The sequence below is a fragment of the Borostomias antarcticus genome, assembly GCF_949987555.1.
Source record: "Borostomias antarcticus genome assembly, chromosome: 15".
Classification (NCBI taxonomy): domain Eukaryota; kingdom Metazoa; phylum Chordata; class Actinopteri; order Stomiiformes; family Stomiidae; genus Borostomias; species Borostomias antarcticus.
The window spans coordinates 19,193,195-19,209,759 of NC_140248.1; the positions used below are offsets into that span (position 1 = coordinate 19,193,195).

Here is a 16,565-nt window from a genome sequence, read left to right on the forward strand (position 1 = left end):
ACACAATACATTCATGAATGACACAATCATTTGGAAGGAGCTAGTGGAACGTGGAGGAAAACATTCAAACATTGCTTCAAGTGCCCCCTCAACAGCTACTGTAAGAGGGAAATGAGCGATAAAAACCACAAACAGAATCACTGTTGAGTAATGACTGATGAGAAATCCTGAAGCCCTACAGCCCGCCTGTCTTGTCACTTGCACTAAATTGAGTCATTTACCGTAAAGACATTAACAGATTGTGAAATGACAAACTTTACATGTTATTCGAACCAAATCATGCTAACGAGGCCAATGAACAACAGTTGACAATGAAGAGCAGATCATTTAGGGAATAATGTTAAACAGGGTTAAATAAACCAAAACTGAAAGGAAATGATGGCGAGTTTCCCTGAGCATTGATTATTTTCTTGCTAACTATAGTCAATATCCTGCTAACAAAATACATCTTTCATACTGCTTCAATAAATACATTAGCTACATAATATTGCAGATTGGACATTCTAATACCTCTACATCTGCATCATATTAGGAAGTACTGGTATAAAATTCTGGTTCAGACATAAACAAGCCAAGGTCATTATAATGATACAGTACTATGAACCCTCTCCTATGCGTCTACAAGAGAACGAGAATAAAACTACAGTCTGCCATTGACACACTGATAAATCTTCATCAAATTACAAACATACAAACAAATAAGTTGGCCTTGGAACAGTATGCAGAGACATTACTCTGAAATAAGTATCGTTACTGGCAATTCCTCAAGTGTTAAAATGATAGTGGCGAGCTATGACAATTTCAGAGTAAATTCCCTAAACAACTGCTCCTGCAGAGGAATCTGCTTCCAACAAGAATGTGTATGTACAAAACATAAGTTAAGATCACATCTTCATAAAGGTGTTACTCAATCTAACAGTGACCAATAAAGGAGCAGGCGTTGCATGAAAAGGTCAATAAAACATTTACTTAATAAGGAGGCGCATGCATACTAAAGCAGGAAGGAAACCCGAGACGCACAGCTGGCGTCGGCGTCTCCCAGGTGGGCCAGATTGTGATGTCTACCCTGCCAGTCCTTCAATCAAACCACCTGGGCTCTCTGGGTTCACTAGGAGCCATTCATCCTCCTGCAGGACATCAGCTGAAGTGTTTCATAACGAAAGCTATGTATTCATTTGAAAAAAAAAAGTGGTCCACTGACTTTTATCCTTCAAGACCTTGGTAATAACGATTGATTTAATCTTTATGACCATTTTAGCATCTAGCATAAGATGGTCATTAAAACTATTCCACAAACAGTTGCTATTGTCAGTGATTTTATGGAAACAGATCAGTAATTTTTCAACGGTAGATATAGCATTTTAAGAATGGACAGCTTCAATAAGAAAATACCGGTTCATGGAACTATGGTGTGGATTATTGCCCAAAAAGGACAAGAATGTGTGATAATGTTGAAAAGGTGGACAGGTGATTATCGTACTCCAAACCACTCTGTCTAACTGGTCCTGAGTTAAACATGGTGCAAAACGACCCGTTGATGAGAGTGAAGTGGTGCAGAGCATCTCTGTGCTTGTCCAACACCATCTGCACCCGTTAACATAAAACCCCACGGTCTCCCTCAGCCCATCGAAAGTGAGTCACATTTACATCATAACATCACATAATATAGCATTTAAAGACGAAGAAGAAGAAGGAGGAAGAAAAAGAAGAAGAAGAAGAAGGAAGAAGTAGAAAAGGAAGAAAAAAGAGTTTGAAGATTTTTGAGAGACTGAACTCCAGATTGTGTGTGTGTGTGTGTGTGTGTGTGTGTGTGTGTGTGTGTGTGTGTGTGTGTGTACGCGAAGGGAGGGTCCGGGTCTGAAGAGATGCTTGGGATTGGGATAGGCTGGGTCAGTGCTAGAGGAGAGATTAGCCATGGATCCTCCGTGTCAGTCACAAAGCAGCCGTGTCCTCTGAGATCTGGTGGAGGAAGATCACAGCGGAGGTGTTTTATGAGATCTGCTGGAGGAAGATCACATCGGAGGTGTTTTATGAGATCAGGTGGAGGAAGATCACAGTGGAGGTGTTTTATGAGATGTGGTGGAGGAAGATCACAGTGGAGGTGTTTTATGAGATCTAGTGGAGGAAGATCACAGTGGAGGTGTTGTATGAGATCTGGTGGAGGAAGATCACAGGGGAGGTGTTGTATGAGATCTGGTGGAGGAAGATCACAGCGGAGGTGTTTTATGAGATCTGATGGAGGAAGATCACAGGGGAGGTGTTGTACCAGCATGTGATCCTCGGCTGAGGGGAGGCATGTGTGCCTGGCAAGCGGGGAGTATTTCCATCACACCAGTTAAAGGACAATGCTTGTTTTTGACAACCTGGACCTTATTAACGACATTATTAAAGAAATTTAAAATCCAGCGCGAGCCAGTATATCCATGTAATGTCGGTGGTCGGGGCACTTAGAATGCAGTTTCTAAAATCTATTTTCTGCCGCGAAACGGTTGTTTTCATCAATCTGTCTTGGTGAATCACTAGTTGTGCTTACATAGAGCATAGGCCGTTGTGGTTTTCACATGTCATGATCTTTAGAAACGTCTTTCGAAACGAAATAGCTTCCTCACTTGCTCCAGCACTAATGCGCACAGCGCGCAATCATTGCTCCAGCACGCTGTGCGCATGCGTGCTGGAGCAAGTGAGGAAGCTATTTCGTTTCGAAAGACGTTTCTAAAGATCATATTACAGAGGCATGTGAAATACCACAACAGGCCTATATGCTCTATGTAAGCACAACTAGTGATTCATCAAGACAGATTGATGAACACAACTGTTTCGCGGCAGAAAATAGATTTTTAGAAACTGCATTCTCAGTGCCCCCACCACCGCCATTACATGGATATACTGGCTCGCGCTGGATTTTAAATTTCTTCTACATGCCTCCGAACTACACCAAAGTGATCTCGGAGTCAAACGTCTTATAATATGTCGTAAATAAGGTCCAGGTTGTCAAAAACGAGCATTGTCCTTTAAGACGCTTGTTGGTTGAACAAATCTTACAAAAAATAACCGAATTAAACTACTAGAGACTATTTCAGACACAAAGCTTAATGCTAGCTTATTGGAAGTATAAAATATAAAATGTCCCGAGTTCATGATAGATAAGGCGTTTTCAACTTTTAGGTCATGTCCACAAGTTCCTGCGTAACACTCACCATGACAACACTTCCTGCTGTGGCACCTCCTCTTCCTGAGCGCCTGGTCTCCTGAGCTTGCCGTCTTCTCCTGCGCACACAGATACAGCATCATGGCGTTACCGACAACATGCAGACCGACGTGCCCACTGAACTCCCAGCACTACAGTCATCCACATCCCAGTACTACAGTTCCCTGGGCCGACCCAACAACACAGATTTACCACTCAGGAGTCCTTCCTCGTCATCCAAGAGGTTGGCAGTGGAGGCAGCATTGCCCGGCCTGGAGCAGGAGGTTAAGGAAGGCATCGTGACGTTTATACAACTGCCCTGCCGAAGCCTAGCCTGGCAACCCATCCTTAAACCGGAGGCCCTCTATCATTATTCTCCACTGAATTACGGAGGAAGCTACAGCAGTGGAATAAAAACCAGGATGGGTTGCCAGGTCATCCAAAGCCATGGTGAGGCAATGGAACACACCTTGTGTAAAAGCAGCTAATTGGCAGGTACAGATCCTGCCATCTGCTCAAGCAATGGAGATTCAACGTCAGTGGTGAGGCCAGAAAAAATATCTATGTCTACAAATTAGCAGTTGTGTTAATTAGTGTTTTATTTGTGTATTTTACGTAATGTGTTTGTACAGTATGGTGTATGTTATGTGTTTGTACTGGATATAATGGTGTATGTTGTGTGTTTGTACTGTATATTGTATGTTATGTGTTTGTATGTATAGTGTGGTATATGCTACAGTATGTGTTTGTATGTATATTATGGTATATGTTATGAGTTTGTACAGTATGGTGTATGTTATGTTTTTGTATTAGGGCTGTCAATCGATTAATCTAAAAATGAATCTAATTAATGACCCTTACAGACAGGATCTGTAATTAATTAATCGAGTTTGCCCTGATGAAGACCGTTAGGTCGAAACATGTTGGCGTTTTTATTCTGTCCATAGCCATGATTTAATAAACATGTTGGCGTTTTTATTCTGTCCATAGCCATGATTTAATAAACATGTTGGCGTTTTTATTCTGTCCATAGCCATGATTTAATAAACATGTTGGTGTTTTTATTCTGTTCATAGCCATGATTTAATAAACATGTTGGTGTTTTTATTCTGTCCATAGCCATGATTTAAAGGAGTAGTAAAGGGAAAATGCATGTTTAGCCCTGTTTTAAGGTTACTTATGATCATATACAATGGTTCAGATCAAAATGTTGACAAAACTAGCACTTTTGAGAAAGTCTGATAATTGCTCTACCACCGTTTTGGTCATACAATGGATGTGCAGCATGCTACAATCTCTGCTTGTGTTAAAACCACTCAAAAATGCGTTGGTCTCTGGGACGTTTTTGTTACAGACTCTTTCCCACTGAAACTAGACGGACATCTTGCGCTGCGGAATTCATCAGCTGTGTTCGGAATCGCTCCCTATTCACTATATAGTGCACTATATAGGGCGTCAGCCATTTTGTTTGTAGTGTCCGAATTCTCCACAGAATTTTCATTCCCTATATAGTCCACTATTGATTACCCACAATTCACCTTGATTTGCAGGGAACAGTGCATGTACCCTACATTTTCTCCGCTCCCTAGGTAGTTCACTACATGGTGAACTCTATATAGGGAATAGGGAGTGAGGGAACGAGGGAGCGATTCCGAACACAGCTAGTCTTCTCTGGCTGCTGAGCAGAGAGGGAGAGGCACAGGTCAGGTGTCAGACGGAAAGGATACGACTGATTCTTCAGGAGGGCTCGCCTCTTGGTTTTTCTTCTGCGGGTCTTCTCGGAGAACGCTCTGGCCACTTCAAAAAGCTTCTTCCGTGTGGCTGTGGAGTATCACAATCAAACAGAAACAGAACCCGTTTGCATTTGGGAACTGATTTGTGCTCTGTTTTGGAAAAGAAACGAGAGAAATAAAGGATAGAAAGAGAGAGTAGATTAGAGGAGATGAGAGGAGAGAGAGTTCTTACATTTCCCCATGTGCTTGAGTTTGTCACGGAACAAGGCGTCGTCTGAAACGGTGGTGCAGGCCTCCCCAGACCCTGAGGCACAATTATCTCCTAGAACAAGAACGGAAAACTTGAAACAGACCTCACACAGACGCACGCACACACACATCTTTGAGTATGCGTATTAATAGCACGCGCACTCAAGTGACCTCTCGCTCACAAAACTACGCCACTAGACAGGCGAGCACACCAACGGAGTGCAGATGGACGCAGACTACCTGCCGCCGTGGGCCGCCGCGTGCATGCTGGTGAGTGACTGGACCGGGGTGTCGCGGACTCACACTGCAGCCCGTCTAAAACGGAAGAACCTGGCAACCCGGCATGCAGGGCGAGACCTGGCAACCCGGCATGCAGGGCTAGAGCGAAAACGGCGGAGGGAATGAAGAGGAAGGCGGCGTCACGGCGTTTCTCCGGACGACGCGCGCTACGGACGCGCTACGGACACGCTGCGGATCGCATCGTACGGAGAAGGCGACGCGACAGATGTTTCAAATAAGGGAACAGAAAAAAGAAAAGTAGCCTGTGCTGAAAGACTGCTGATTGTACGGAGGGGGGGGGGGATGAACTAGCATGCAAAATGTGTGTGTGTGTGTGTGTGTGTGTGTATATGTGTGTGTGTGTGTGCGTGCGTGTGTGTGCGCGCGCCAGAGAGGGCGGGTACCTCTCTCGAGGGCGATGAGGAAGTCGCGGTTGCGGCGCAGCTCCCGCATGAACTCCTCGTTCTGCAGGAAGAGGGCGATGCGCTCGTCCTCCAGGTACTGCCTCAGCCTCGTCCCCTGCTCCGCCCCGGGCTCCTCCGCCGGCTGGCTGGCCGAGGACATGGAGGACAGCGAGGAGGAGGAGGAGGGCTGGGTCAGGTTGCTCTCGGAGCGCTGCAGTGGAGGGACGACCAGACGGGACACTCAACACAGGCCGCGGCGCCACGTCGCCGACTTCCTGGTGCAGGGATAGCGTCTGACACTGTGGCTGCGTTCCGAATCGCATACTTATACTTCTTACTACCAGTACCTACTACAGCTGCCCTTAGAAAGTACGTACTTTGCAAGCAGTAGGCATCCAATTGGGACATACTACCTTGTCATAACATTGGGCCTTGAAATTTGCCCACATCCGTCGCTGTCCATAACGCGACATTCGTCTACAGCTGTCCCGACTCGCACATGTGACACACATTTTTCGCTGCGCACAGGATTGTGGGTCAGAATAGCCAGAAAAGCCTGCTGGCTTGCATATTACAAAATACGACCGGATGTAGTAGGACATCCTGGTATTTTTGCCATACTGCATGTGGCATACTATGTATTGGGACATACTACATCCTGTTTTGGCATACTATATAGTAGGGTAGTATGCGATTCGGAACGCAGCCCCTGTGAACTCAACAGACCTCAAAACCACACCACTGACTTCCTTCCTTATATAAGTATCTAACATCATGTTGTCTCAACAGACCGCAACTGTCCTTCCTCATGAAGGTCAATGTTTCTCGTTTACAATTTGGTAATTTAGCAGACGCTTTCACCCCAAGCGACTTACAGTGTTTTTTTTTTGAGCTAGTGTTGGGGTCAAGTACCTTGCTCAAGGGCACAATGTTCTTGAACCAGCAACCTTTCAGTCACCTGTCAGATGCTTTAACCACCGGGCTACCTACCGCCTCTAATACTGCCATGTTGAATACTGTAGATAACTGAGCCTTTTATCAGAAGCTCCTACTGTGTATGCGTGGATAAATAAAAGGTCTGCCTGTGTCCACGCTGGACCGTAACGAGGACCAGAGATGAGTGGTGTGACCTGACATGGGGCCGGTCTGTGAGCGATGCCAGTTTGGGTCAGTGGGACGCCGGGAGCTACTGGCGCTGGCGGTCCACCTACAGGCAGGCGGTCCAGCTGCTGCGGCAGGATCCGCAGGAAGTCGTCAGGCAGGTTTCCTAGCAACGGCGGGTTCCAGTCCCTGTAGCTGCCGGCCGGCCGTGGGCAGGGCGGGGGTCGGGCGTCCAACCTGGCGGAGAGACGGCCACCGTTACTCCCGACACCTCGTCGCGTACGACCGTCCAGTTATCAGAGCTGGCTCGAAATACCATTTGAACTACTTTCGTTTGCTTTTCTGTGCCGTTTCAAAAAGATAGTATTTCGATCCGGTCCGCCGGTGATGACATAAACATTTGGGCTTCTTTTTTCATTTAGCCCGTTTCCTTCCCTGGTACAAGATGCAGCTAAGTTACCGTCATCGTAACCACCACCACCCGCCAGTTTTAAATCCTATCAAGGTAGGAGGCATTGACAAGGAGCCTAGCAGCTGCAGTACCACTCCTGAACCTGCAGAGGGAGCAATGGCTGCATCTGAATACATCAGCCTCTTATCATTCAAAGCACGGGCATCGCAAGTCCCCTGCCTGACCGGATCAAGATGCTGAGATAGACTGCCCTATCAAACGTAGTGCGGCCGTGTGAAACTGGGATCCCTACAGTACGACTCGCTCATTTATCCCCCGCGGTTCCGGACGACAGCCGCGCTCCTTTAAGCGAAAGGAGGTCACTCCCCTCCCCCCCCCCCCCCCCTTGCCTGGCTGGCGGGGCGGGCATGACGTCGTCGGGGTGCTTCCTGTCGTAGATGTGCATGTCGTAGGAGGGCGGGGAGTAGACGGGCGGCGGCTCCTCGTCCGAGCTGTCCGGCTCCAGCGTCCGCTCCAGGACCTGCAGCACACACGCGGGGTCACAGGTCATCAGAGCCAGAGCTGTCCCTGTTGGACAGACCAGGACAGACCAGGACAGACCAGGACAGACCAGGACAGACCAGGACAAACCAGGACAAACCAGGACAGACCAGGACAGACCAGGACAGACCAGGACAAACCAGGACAGACCAGGACAGACCAGGACAAACCAGGACAAACCAGGACAAACCAGGACAGACCAGGACAGACCAGGACAGACCAGGACAGACCAGGACAAACCAGGACAGACCAGGACAGACCAGGACAGACCAGGACAGACCAGGACAGACCAGGACAGACCAGGACAAACCAGGACAGACCAGGACAGACCAGGACAGACCAGGACAAACCAGGACAGACCAGGACAGACCAGGACAGACCAGGACAGACACGTCCACGGTTCATCCATGCGGACCTTTTGTGTTCATGCAACACGTGAAATGAGTTTGACTTTTTTCGAAGGTATTTCAGAACTTGAATTTAACGTAGAAACTGTGGCACACAGTCTTTCTAGTCTTTTGTCATTTTAGGATGCCTTTTTAAAACATCTTGGTCAGGGACCACAGAAACTTATACATTTAAATCTGGCATACAGTATTTACATGGGTTGTTGATTGACAGATATTGTCCCTTTTCAAATAAACTGAAATTGAATTCGTCCACACTGGGAGCATTTAAAGGTTTTGCCATATTAAACATATTAAACAGTTTCTCAGACTCGAGCAGCATATTATGTTGGCTTTCATCCTGTACTGTATTTAATGGTTGAGTGAATCGCCAAGACTTGCCGACTAAAAGCCTTTCAGGTGAGCCAGAGTGGACATCATGAACATGGAGTTCAGTTCATACATTTTTCATATAAAAGTCTCTTTCTCCTTCCCTGTGTGGTCTTCCAGAATAAAGAAAGCACAGGGTCGTTTCTGCGACTTATTCAAGGCCGAAACGTGGACCGTTCTCCTCGCTAAGTGGTCAACTTAAGTTAGCTAAAACGGAACCTTGATAGTCAGGGAGCAAAAAACTGTCAACGATCCACATTTATTTCTTCTTAATTTGGCCACTCTCAAACTCGTCTTCTCTAACAATAGAAGGCTTAAGGCGTCCCCATGGCTCGGAGGTGACGCAGGCTGGCTCATTGCTCAAGGCGTCCCCATTCTGCTGAGATGACGTAAACAGGTTCATTGCTTATTGGCAAAGAGGGCGCCCTGTGAGCATGGAACAGAGCCATGTTCAGACAGCACACCAACAACTCACAATATGGCTTCAACTGAAAGATCTGCAGTCATTTAATCAAACGCACAGAGCTTGGCAGTCATCAGGTGACTAATAAAAAGAATCTTGCAAGCGCTGCACTTGATACAATGTTGCACGGTGTTCTAGTGACCACTCCCAGGAAGAGACGCTCACTGACCATCTAGATCAATGACCATCTAGATCAATGACCATCTAGATCAATGACCATCTAGATCAATGACCAGGCCCTGATTCATCCTACTGTACCAGTGACCTCAGTCCTGGAGAGCGTGTCCTTACAGGGCTGGGAATGCCTTTGAAGACTGCAGGGGCGGTTTATAGTCTTCTGCCTTCAATGACAAAGCTACAGTGGCGCTGTGTCCTCTAGGGACATGTATGTCATCCACCTCGGTGGAACAATAAGACATAGATCAAAAGCTTTCTCAATCCCCCTGAAAGCCACCATCTGGTTCAATGTGATGTAGTCACGCATGGCCAGGCCTTTTTCTCCACACTTCGTTTGGCGTTGTGCCATCGCTGGAGAAGCATTCTGAGATAGCGGGAAAAATGGGTAATTTCTTTAAGCCAATCACAATCGTCTTGTGCGGCGCTAAGCTTGCCCCTCCCCCCCACAATGGTGGGTGCCCTTGCAAAATAGTGTCAGGGGATTGAATCAGCGGCACCAATGGGAGGCTCGTCTCAAAAACCTCCAGACTATAATATGAGGCAACAACGGGCAATTGAATATGCTGTATGACAAGCTCCCAACAGACACTTCTGACAGCTCCACTTGCTGCTGTTGTTGACTGCATTCAGCCATGTTCCTTAAAGGGCTAGTGTGCTATTTTGGACATTTAGACCTATTTTTGGTCCGTCTACCATGAACCTGAAACATAGAGACCATAATTTCACTGACTGTCCAGTATTGAGCTAGCTGCTAGTTTTTATGCAGGCTCTCACTGGGCTACAATGGAAGTCAATAGGGCACCCGTAAATGCGTTGGAACAACTATGATTAAGTGTTTTCTTAGACGGGAAGCACAGGGTGTAATCTTACCAGTCTCAGTATGCTCTCCTGTGAAATGTATCACAATCAGAATGTTTTTACATGTTCGGCATGGCTTGGACATAAGCATTCCCCTGGCGCTTGTTTTCACTGTTCCCACACAGGACTACGTGCAAGTTATGTCAAACACCCAAAAATATTTGGATTGTGATTCAGTATTCCTGTGAAATGTATCACAATCCAAATATTTTTGGGTGTTTGACATAACTTGCACGTAGTCCTGTGTGGGAACAGTGAAAACAAGCGCCAGGGGAATGCTTATGTCCAAGCCATGCCGAACATGTAAAAACATTCTGATTGTGATACATTTCACAGGAGAGCATACTGAGACTGGTAAGATTACACCTTGTGCTTCCTATTTCAGAAACGCACATTCATCATAGATTCTCAATGCATTTGCAGGTGCCTCATTATAATTCATCCTGTGTGAACATGATGCAAGTTGTCCTAATAAAACTCAAACCATTGACTTCCATTGTAGCCCAGTAAGAGCCTGCATAAAAACTGGAGCTAGCTCAATACTGGAACGATCAATGAAATTATGGTCTCTATGTTTCATAGTAGACAGGTAGACAGACCACAAATAGGGCTAAAATGTCCAAAACAGCACACTACCCCTTTAAAGATGACCCTGCTTTGAATCCTCTTCCCTTGTCTGAGTGACCCCTGACAGGAAGTGACCCCTGACTGACCCCCCCCCAGACCGGAAGACTGACCTCAGGCGGGATGCTGTCGTCAGAGTCGGAGCTGTCGTCGGAGTCGCGTCCGTCCAGGCTCATCTGGAGCAGCTGGTCGATGGTGGCGTCCACCGCCCCGCGATTGGCCCGGAGCACGCACTCGATCACTTCCTGCTCCACGCCGGGGAACATGGTCTGGAAGTCCTCCATGGCCTGGCCGAACTCCAGGTGCCTGACCTGGCGCCCTGCGCGGCTGCTGCCACCGCCGCCGTCGTCGAGCTCGTCGGGCGCCTCCGCCCCTCCGTCGTCCACGTGGTGGCCGCCGCCGCCGCCGCGACGGAACAGGCTGGTCATCATCCAGAGGGCCTCCAGCCGCCGCACGCCGCCCCTCCTCCGCGGCAACACCACCCGAGAAATGGTGTCTCCCCTGTCCGGGACGGGCGCTCGCCCGCCCGCCCGCCGCCTTGGCCCGGCCCCCCTCGCCCCTCCTCGGCCCCGCCCCCGGCGGCCCGCTCCTCAGCAGGACCCTGGGTTCCCTGTCGCCACGCCCCTCGCTCTGTTATCCCCTGCTCATGGCAGCGCGCTCAGAGACGGCCACCTGGGACAGACCGCGTCCACCGCCTCTCCGTCCGCTCTTCTCCGCGTCGCGGCCCAGACTGCATCCAACAGAGTGAGGGTGGTGGTGGACGGCGCCCCCGGGAGGACGGGGCGGTGATCTCTCCTCTCCGAGCCGGGGGGGGGGGGGGGGGGGGGGGACACCGGACCGGTCTAGTAACGGCGCTCCAGGACCTCTGACCCTGGCATTTTCTCAGCTGGAGAGAGAGAGAGAGAGAGAAGGATACCAGGTCAGGAGAACGGCAGTATGCTGGAAAGGGAGCAGACAGACATTACAGCTGATTAGTGTCACAGACCGAGGGAGAAAACTGAGTTTGTTTCAGGCAGAAAGCAGTTCCTCTATAGAAACAGTTCCTCATCGAGACAGAGGGGGGGGAAGAGAGAGAGAGAGAGAGAGAGAGAGAGAGAGACACCTCATCAGGGGGTCTTCTCAAGTAGGGTAGCTGTCTGATCACATTACTTCTGGCCTTGATGCCCTGATCACTGCGACAGCCCCGTCACCCTGGGTGTCCACGTTCCAACGGCAACACTGGTACCCCTGGGCACAAGACTAGTGTCAGGGAAGTGTGTGTGTGTGTGTGTGTGTGTGTGTGGGGGGGGGGGGGGGTAATGTAGGCGCCACCGACTGCAGCAGCGTTACCCCCGGGGCCACCACACTACAGTAAGTAGGTTACAGGAGCTGAATTAATCAGGCCGCCCTGGCTGTTGCTAGGTACCTCGTGCACACAGGTGGCAGCTCCATTCCACCTGCATCACCACCACTGTGCTAGACGGACCTGGATCCAAACACTATTTGAAATCCTTTCAATGACTAATCTGCGCTTGACTGTTTTTGTCTGGCACTGGAGAACCAATATGCTGCCCCACAAAATGGAAGCCCCACCCACCTGAAACTCCAGGCAGAGTAATTGAAGGGATGTCAAATAGCATTTGGCCCCAGATCTGGCCCCGGATTCGGGTCGATAAGGGGTGGCTGGCTGCTGGATACAGCGGCGTTTAAAGGGCTTGGGTCCCAGACTAAGAGCCGGTGTTGCTCAACCCGAAGCCCAGGCCCCTGCATCACCGGACCAGAGAGAGCAAGAGAGCCAGTCACTTAACCCGACACTGCTCCAGTGACACATACTCCATCTAATCTATCCCACCACCCAACATCAAATCCGTTGCTGCAAATGAGAACACTCGTCCTCAGTTAGCTTGCCTCAATAAAAGAAGGGTAGGAGAAAAAGAGGAAAAACGATCGTAATAATAATCATTGCCCCCATAGCCGTGCAGCTGCTCCACATCCAGCTGGGAGAGAGAGGACATCGGGAGCCATGATGAAGCAGGCTGGTTGAATTAGAGCGCTGGGACAGCCAGAGCCCGTGAATCACACCGCTGGACCAAGGACAGGCAGGCTTGACATCCCCCCCCCACACACACACACATATACACACACACACACACACACACACACACACACACACACACCTGATACGATCAGGGACCGCTGCAACGTCACAGTATCAGATCTAGCCCCCTTTAAAATGCTGCATTATCACCGCCTCCTCCGCAGGTTAATCCACCTGTGTGTGTGTGTGTGTGTGTGTGTGTGTGTGTGTGTGTGTGGAGAGAGCCCACATTATCATCAAATCAATCACAATATGCTGTTCCCAGGCAGCACACCCACAATGTATCCTTCATTTCTCACTAATCTCTACCTACCACCACCTGGCTATTTTTAGCTGCAAAATCCACAACTCTTTTGTCCTTGTGTCCATGTACAGTAGCTGCTTGCTTACCAATATGGAGGGCTGAGTGGAGCTCTTTGCCCTTGTGAATTAGGCCCGCATGCAGGGCGGCTTCCGTGACCCATAGCTAACGTCCACTGGTCAGATCCTTACTGATCCTTACATATTCTATAACCGCTGTGATGTGGAGCACAAATGGAGATGTGTGTGTGTGTGTGTGTGTATATGTGTGCGTGTGTGTAGGTGCGCACACGTGTTTGTGTGTGTGTGTGTGTATGTGTACAGGAGGGGACACAGTACTAAAATGTCACTGTGGTCAATAGATTGCCTTATCAGTAGGTGAAAGTGAGTATATCGTAGCCTACGTGGTTGAACGCTGTTGGCACTGCGATATGGCCGCCTCCCCCGGCCCCCACCCCTGCAGCGGGAAGCTCATTACTCTGGAGGCATATGACGCTCCCTCCACCATTATAATCGTTGCCAACACAATTATAATTCTGCCGGTCCCCAGCTCCATGGCAATGGGCCCAGTCAACAGTCTGGTGCCGTTGCCAGGGCCAGTGTCAACGTGATTACGGAAGGTGCTCCTGGACAAATGTAGAGCAACAATTACTGTACCCGGAAACACATTCAAGGGGTAGAACAGGTCAGGTGTGGCCAACATCAGCGTGCGTGCATGCTGGAAACAGCTAAGGTGAGCAATCAATGTCAACTGGTCTCAATTGTCCTTATGAAATCCAATGTGTCTTCACTGGTTTTACTGCTAGGCCTATGTCGAAAAATACAGCCATATCAACTCATGGTGTTTGGAGTGGTACACCGATGTCCAGACCAGACAAGCTGCAGAATCCCAGCCGAGTCTGGGAGAGGGTCTGTAATATCCACTGTGTCCTCTTTGAGACACTTGAAAATGGCTGAATCTCAGATTGTCAAATCCACACTGCTCCATCTCCCATATTTCCTGTTTCCATCCTTCTTAATAGGATGGGTTTGTGGAGTGGATAAGCTGGTATGGGTCCCTAGATCGACCTGCTCTAGTCAGGGCTAACCTACTGTCCCCACTCCCAACTGGCCCAGCACAATCAACTGGCTGTGCTACTGACTGTGCAGCAGTGATACAAAAGCGGTCCTTAGTGGTCGAAAGTCAAAATACTGATCAGATTTGGTAGCAGTACAGCCCTAGTTTAGGCCTATTATTTTAAGCCTACGACTTGTTTTGTTGCTCTAATCAATTGTGGCATCAGAAGATTTTTTGGAACTTGTAATGTATGGTTCTTTCTCTCTGCCAAAGGCCATGGTATCTACAATTCTGCAGTGAGGGATACAACAGCACTCTTGATAAATTAGCCTAATGTGCATACACTGCAAAAAACACTAGTTAAAACACAATAAATAATAAAAAATACTGAATTTGATGAGAAATCTAACTTAATAGTAGTGAATTTATCTGTCCATGCAACAAGATAATTTTACTTGATAAGAAATCTTAAAATAAGATGGTTTGAGTCTAGAAATAAGATAGAAAAATAAACTAGTAAATAACTTTTAAAACAAGAGAATTAATCTCATATTTCCAAATCTAGGATTTTAAATCTTGACAAGCGCAGAACAATTTGCAGTGTGAATCATGATAAGCCTGATCTAGGCCATCCGCCAAATGAGAGAGAGAGAGAGAGGGGGAGAGGGAGAGAGAGAGAGAGAGAGAGAGAGAGACCAAATGAAATGGAGAGAACGTGAGAAAGGAAATGAGAGAAGGGTTAAGTTTACTTCTTTCCCCAGAGAGTGATAAAGACACACACAAGACATTCTTGGATCTCCTATCTGCTCAGGAAAGCAGTCGCCAGTCACACTTTCCACAACAGCAATCCTGGAGCTCTCCAGGCACATCTTTACTGGGGTCTCCAGGCTTTCAGCCCCACAACCCCTGCTAGGGAGGACGCTCCCTCAACTCTCTTCCTGTGGTGCCTTTCCACAGCCCTCCTCACATTGCTCTACACCAGACAGCTACTGATCATGCAGAACAGGGCACATGCTGGGCTGACTGATAGCCTAACTGATTGATGCATTGTCATTCGAATCGTCCAGCTAACGTTACCTCAACACTCTTGAACAACTTTTAGGCTGCATTATTAGCCTTGGGCGTCAGGCTATTTGGGACTAACTTTCCTAGAGCAGGCATATTCAAGCTGGTTGGAGCTGCAGTGCCACGCCAAAAGGATGGAGGGGGCCTAGCTCATGCCATATCATACTGTGGCTCAGATAACGTTAGATCTATGCAGTCTTGTCAGTGGATAGCTTCACCTCAGTTTACCTGGACATGGTCACCATACCTCCCGTCCTGTTGTTGATGTCAGGGGTTGAGCTGCAGGCGAGACTGACCAGCCTTATTAGAGCAAAGCAAAACTAGGCTACTGTAGGAATAAAATTACAGCTCACCAGCTATGACATTCGTTAGCTTCACAGCTTAACCCCGTAACATTACCTCGGTAGGTCAGCAGATAAAAAGCGAACACTGCCACCAGATAAAACAAACTAGCGAGTCTAATGTTGGCTAACGTTAGCTAAGCTAGCTAGGAGCCACTAGGTAAGCTATTTCTCTGTCCCCTCGCCTTGCAAAATCAAAACACGAAACAGAATGCTGTACGTTCAAAACCATACACTGTATTGCAAGCTTTAAGTACCGTGTTTTATCCGTGTTTCTCTGGAGAGCTGCTGTTGCGACGGGATGCTGTGAGAGACGCTATTCTAGTGATGCTGCTCCTGTCTTGTCTTCCAGAAGTGGTCAGTCTCCTCCATTCATTGGTTGCGTTTAGATCCAATCTACCTGGAGGACGGCGGCTCAGCTCCGTGGCTCCGTTTGTCTCCTGTCAAAGAAGGAAGGAAATCCACCTTCATACCTTCCTCAACAAGGAAGGAAATCCACCTTCATACCTTCCTCAACCATCGCTTGGAATCTCCCCCTTTATTTCCTTGAATGATGGAAATAATTTCATCCTGAATGATGGAAATAATTTCATCCTATCTCTCGATGTGAAAATGTATCCTATTTCATCTAACGTTATCCTAGTGAATAAAAAACGGAGTAAACATACCAATAGAAGCCGGTAAACCGTATTTCACAATTAAATTGCTAACCCCAGAAGCTATGCATATGAGCTCTATCTATCATAAATCATAGCTGCTCGGGACCTGCTGCTAAACTTGTCGCTCGCTACACAGCTACCACTACATGGTCTAGAGCGCCCCCTTGAGGAGGCAACTAGGAATCACATGACATAGCTCTGTATCCGTGGAGTGATCTAGTCGTAGTACCCCCTAATTGGTTCTAAAATGATAGGATGAAGGC

The 16,565-nt window shown here is 48.1% G+C and overlaps 1 protein-coding gene across 1 annotated transcript; it reads right to left on the minus strand.

The window, feature by feature from the left end:
- Positions 1-1,843: 1,843 nt before the first annotated feature.
- LOC311318921 (CUE domain-containing protein 1-like) lies at positions 1,844-11,231 on the minus strand (the record flags this gene model as incomplete). Its single annotated transcript, XM_084450355.1, has 9 exons — positions 1,844-1,959; positions 3,198-3,267; positions 3,401-3,459; positions 4,915-5,008; positions 5,153-5,242; positions 5,853-6,063; positions 7,064-7,190; positions 7,755-7,885; positions 10,917-11,231. Coding segments are annotated over 9 exons (1,098 nt in total). The 3' UTR covers positions 1,844-1,958.
- Between the last annotated feature and the right edge of the window lie 5,334 nt (positions 11,232-16,565).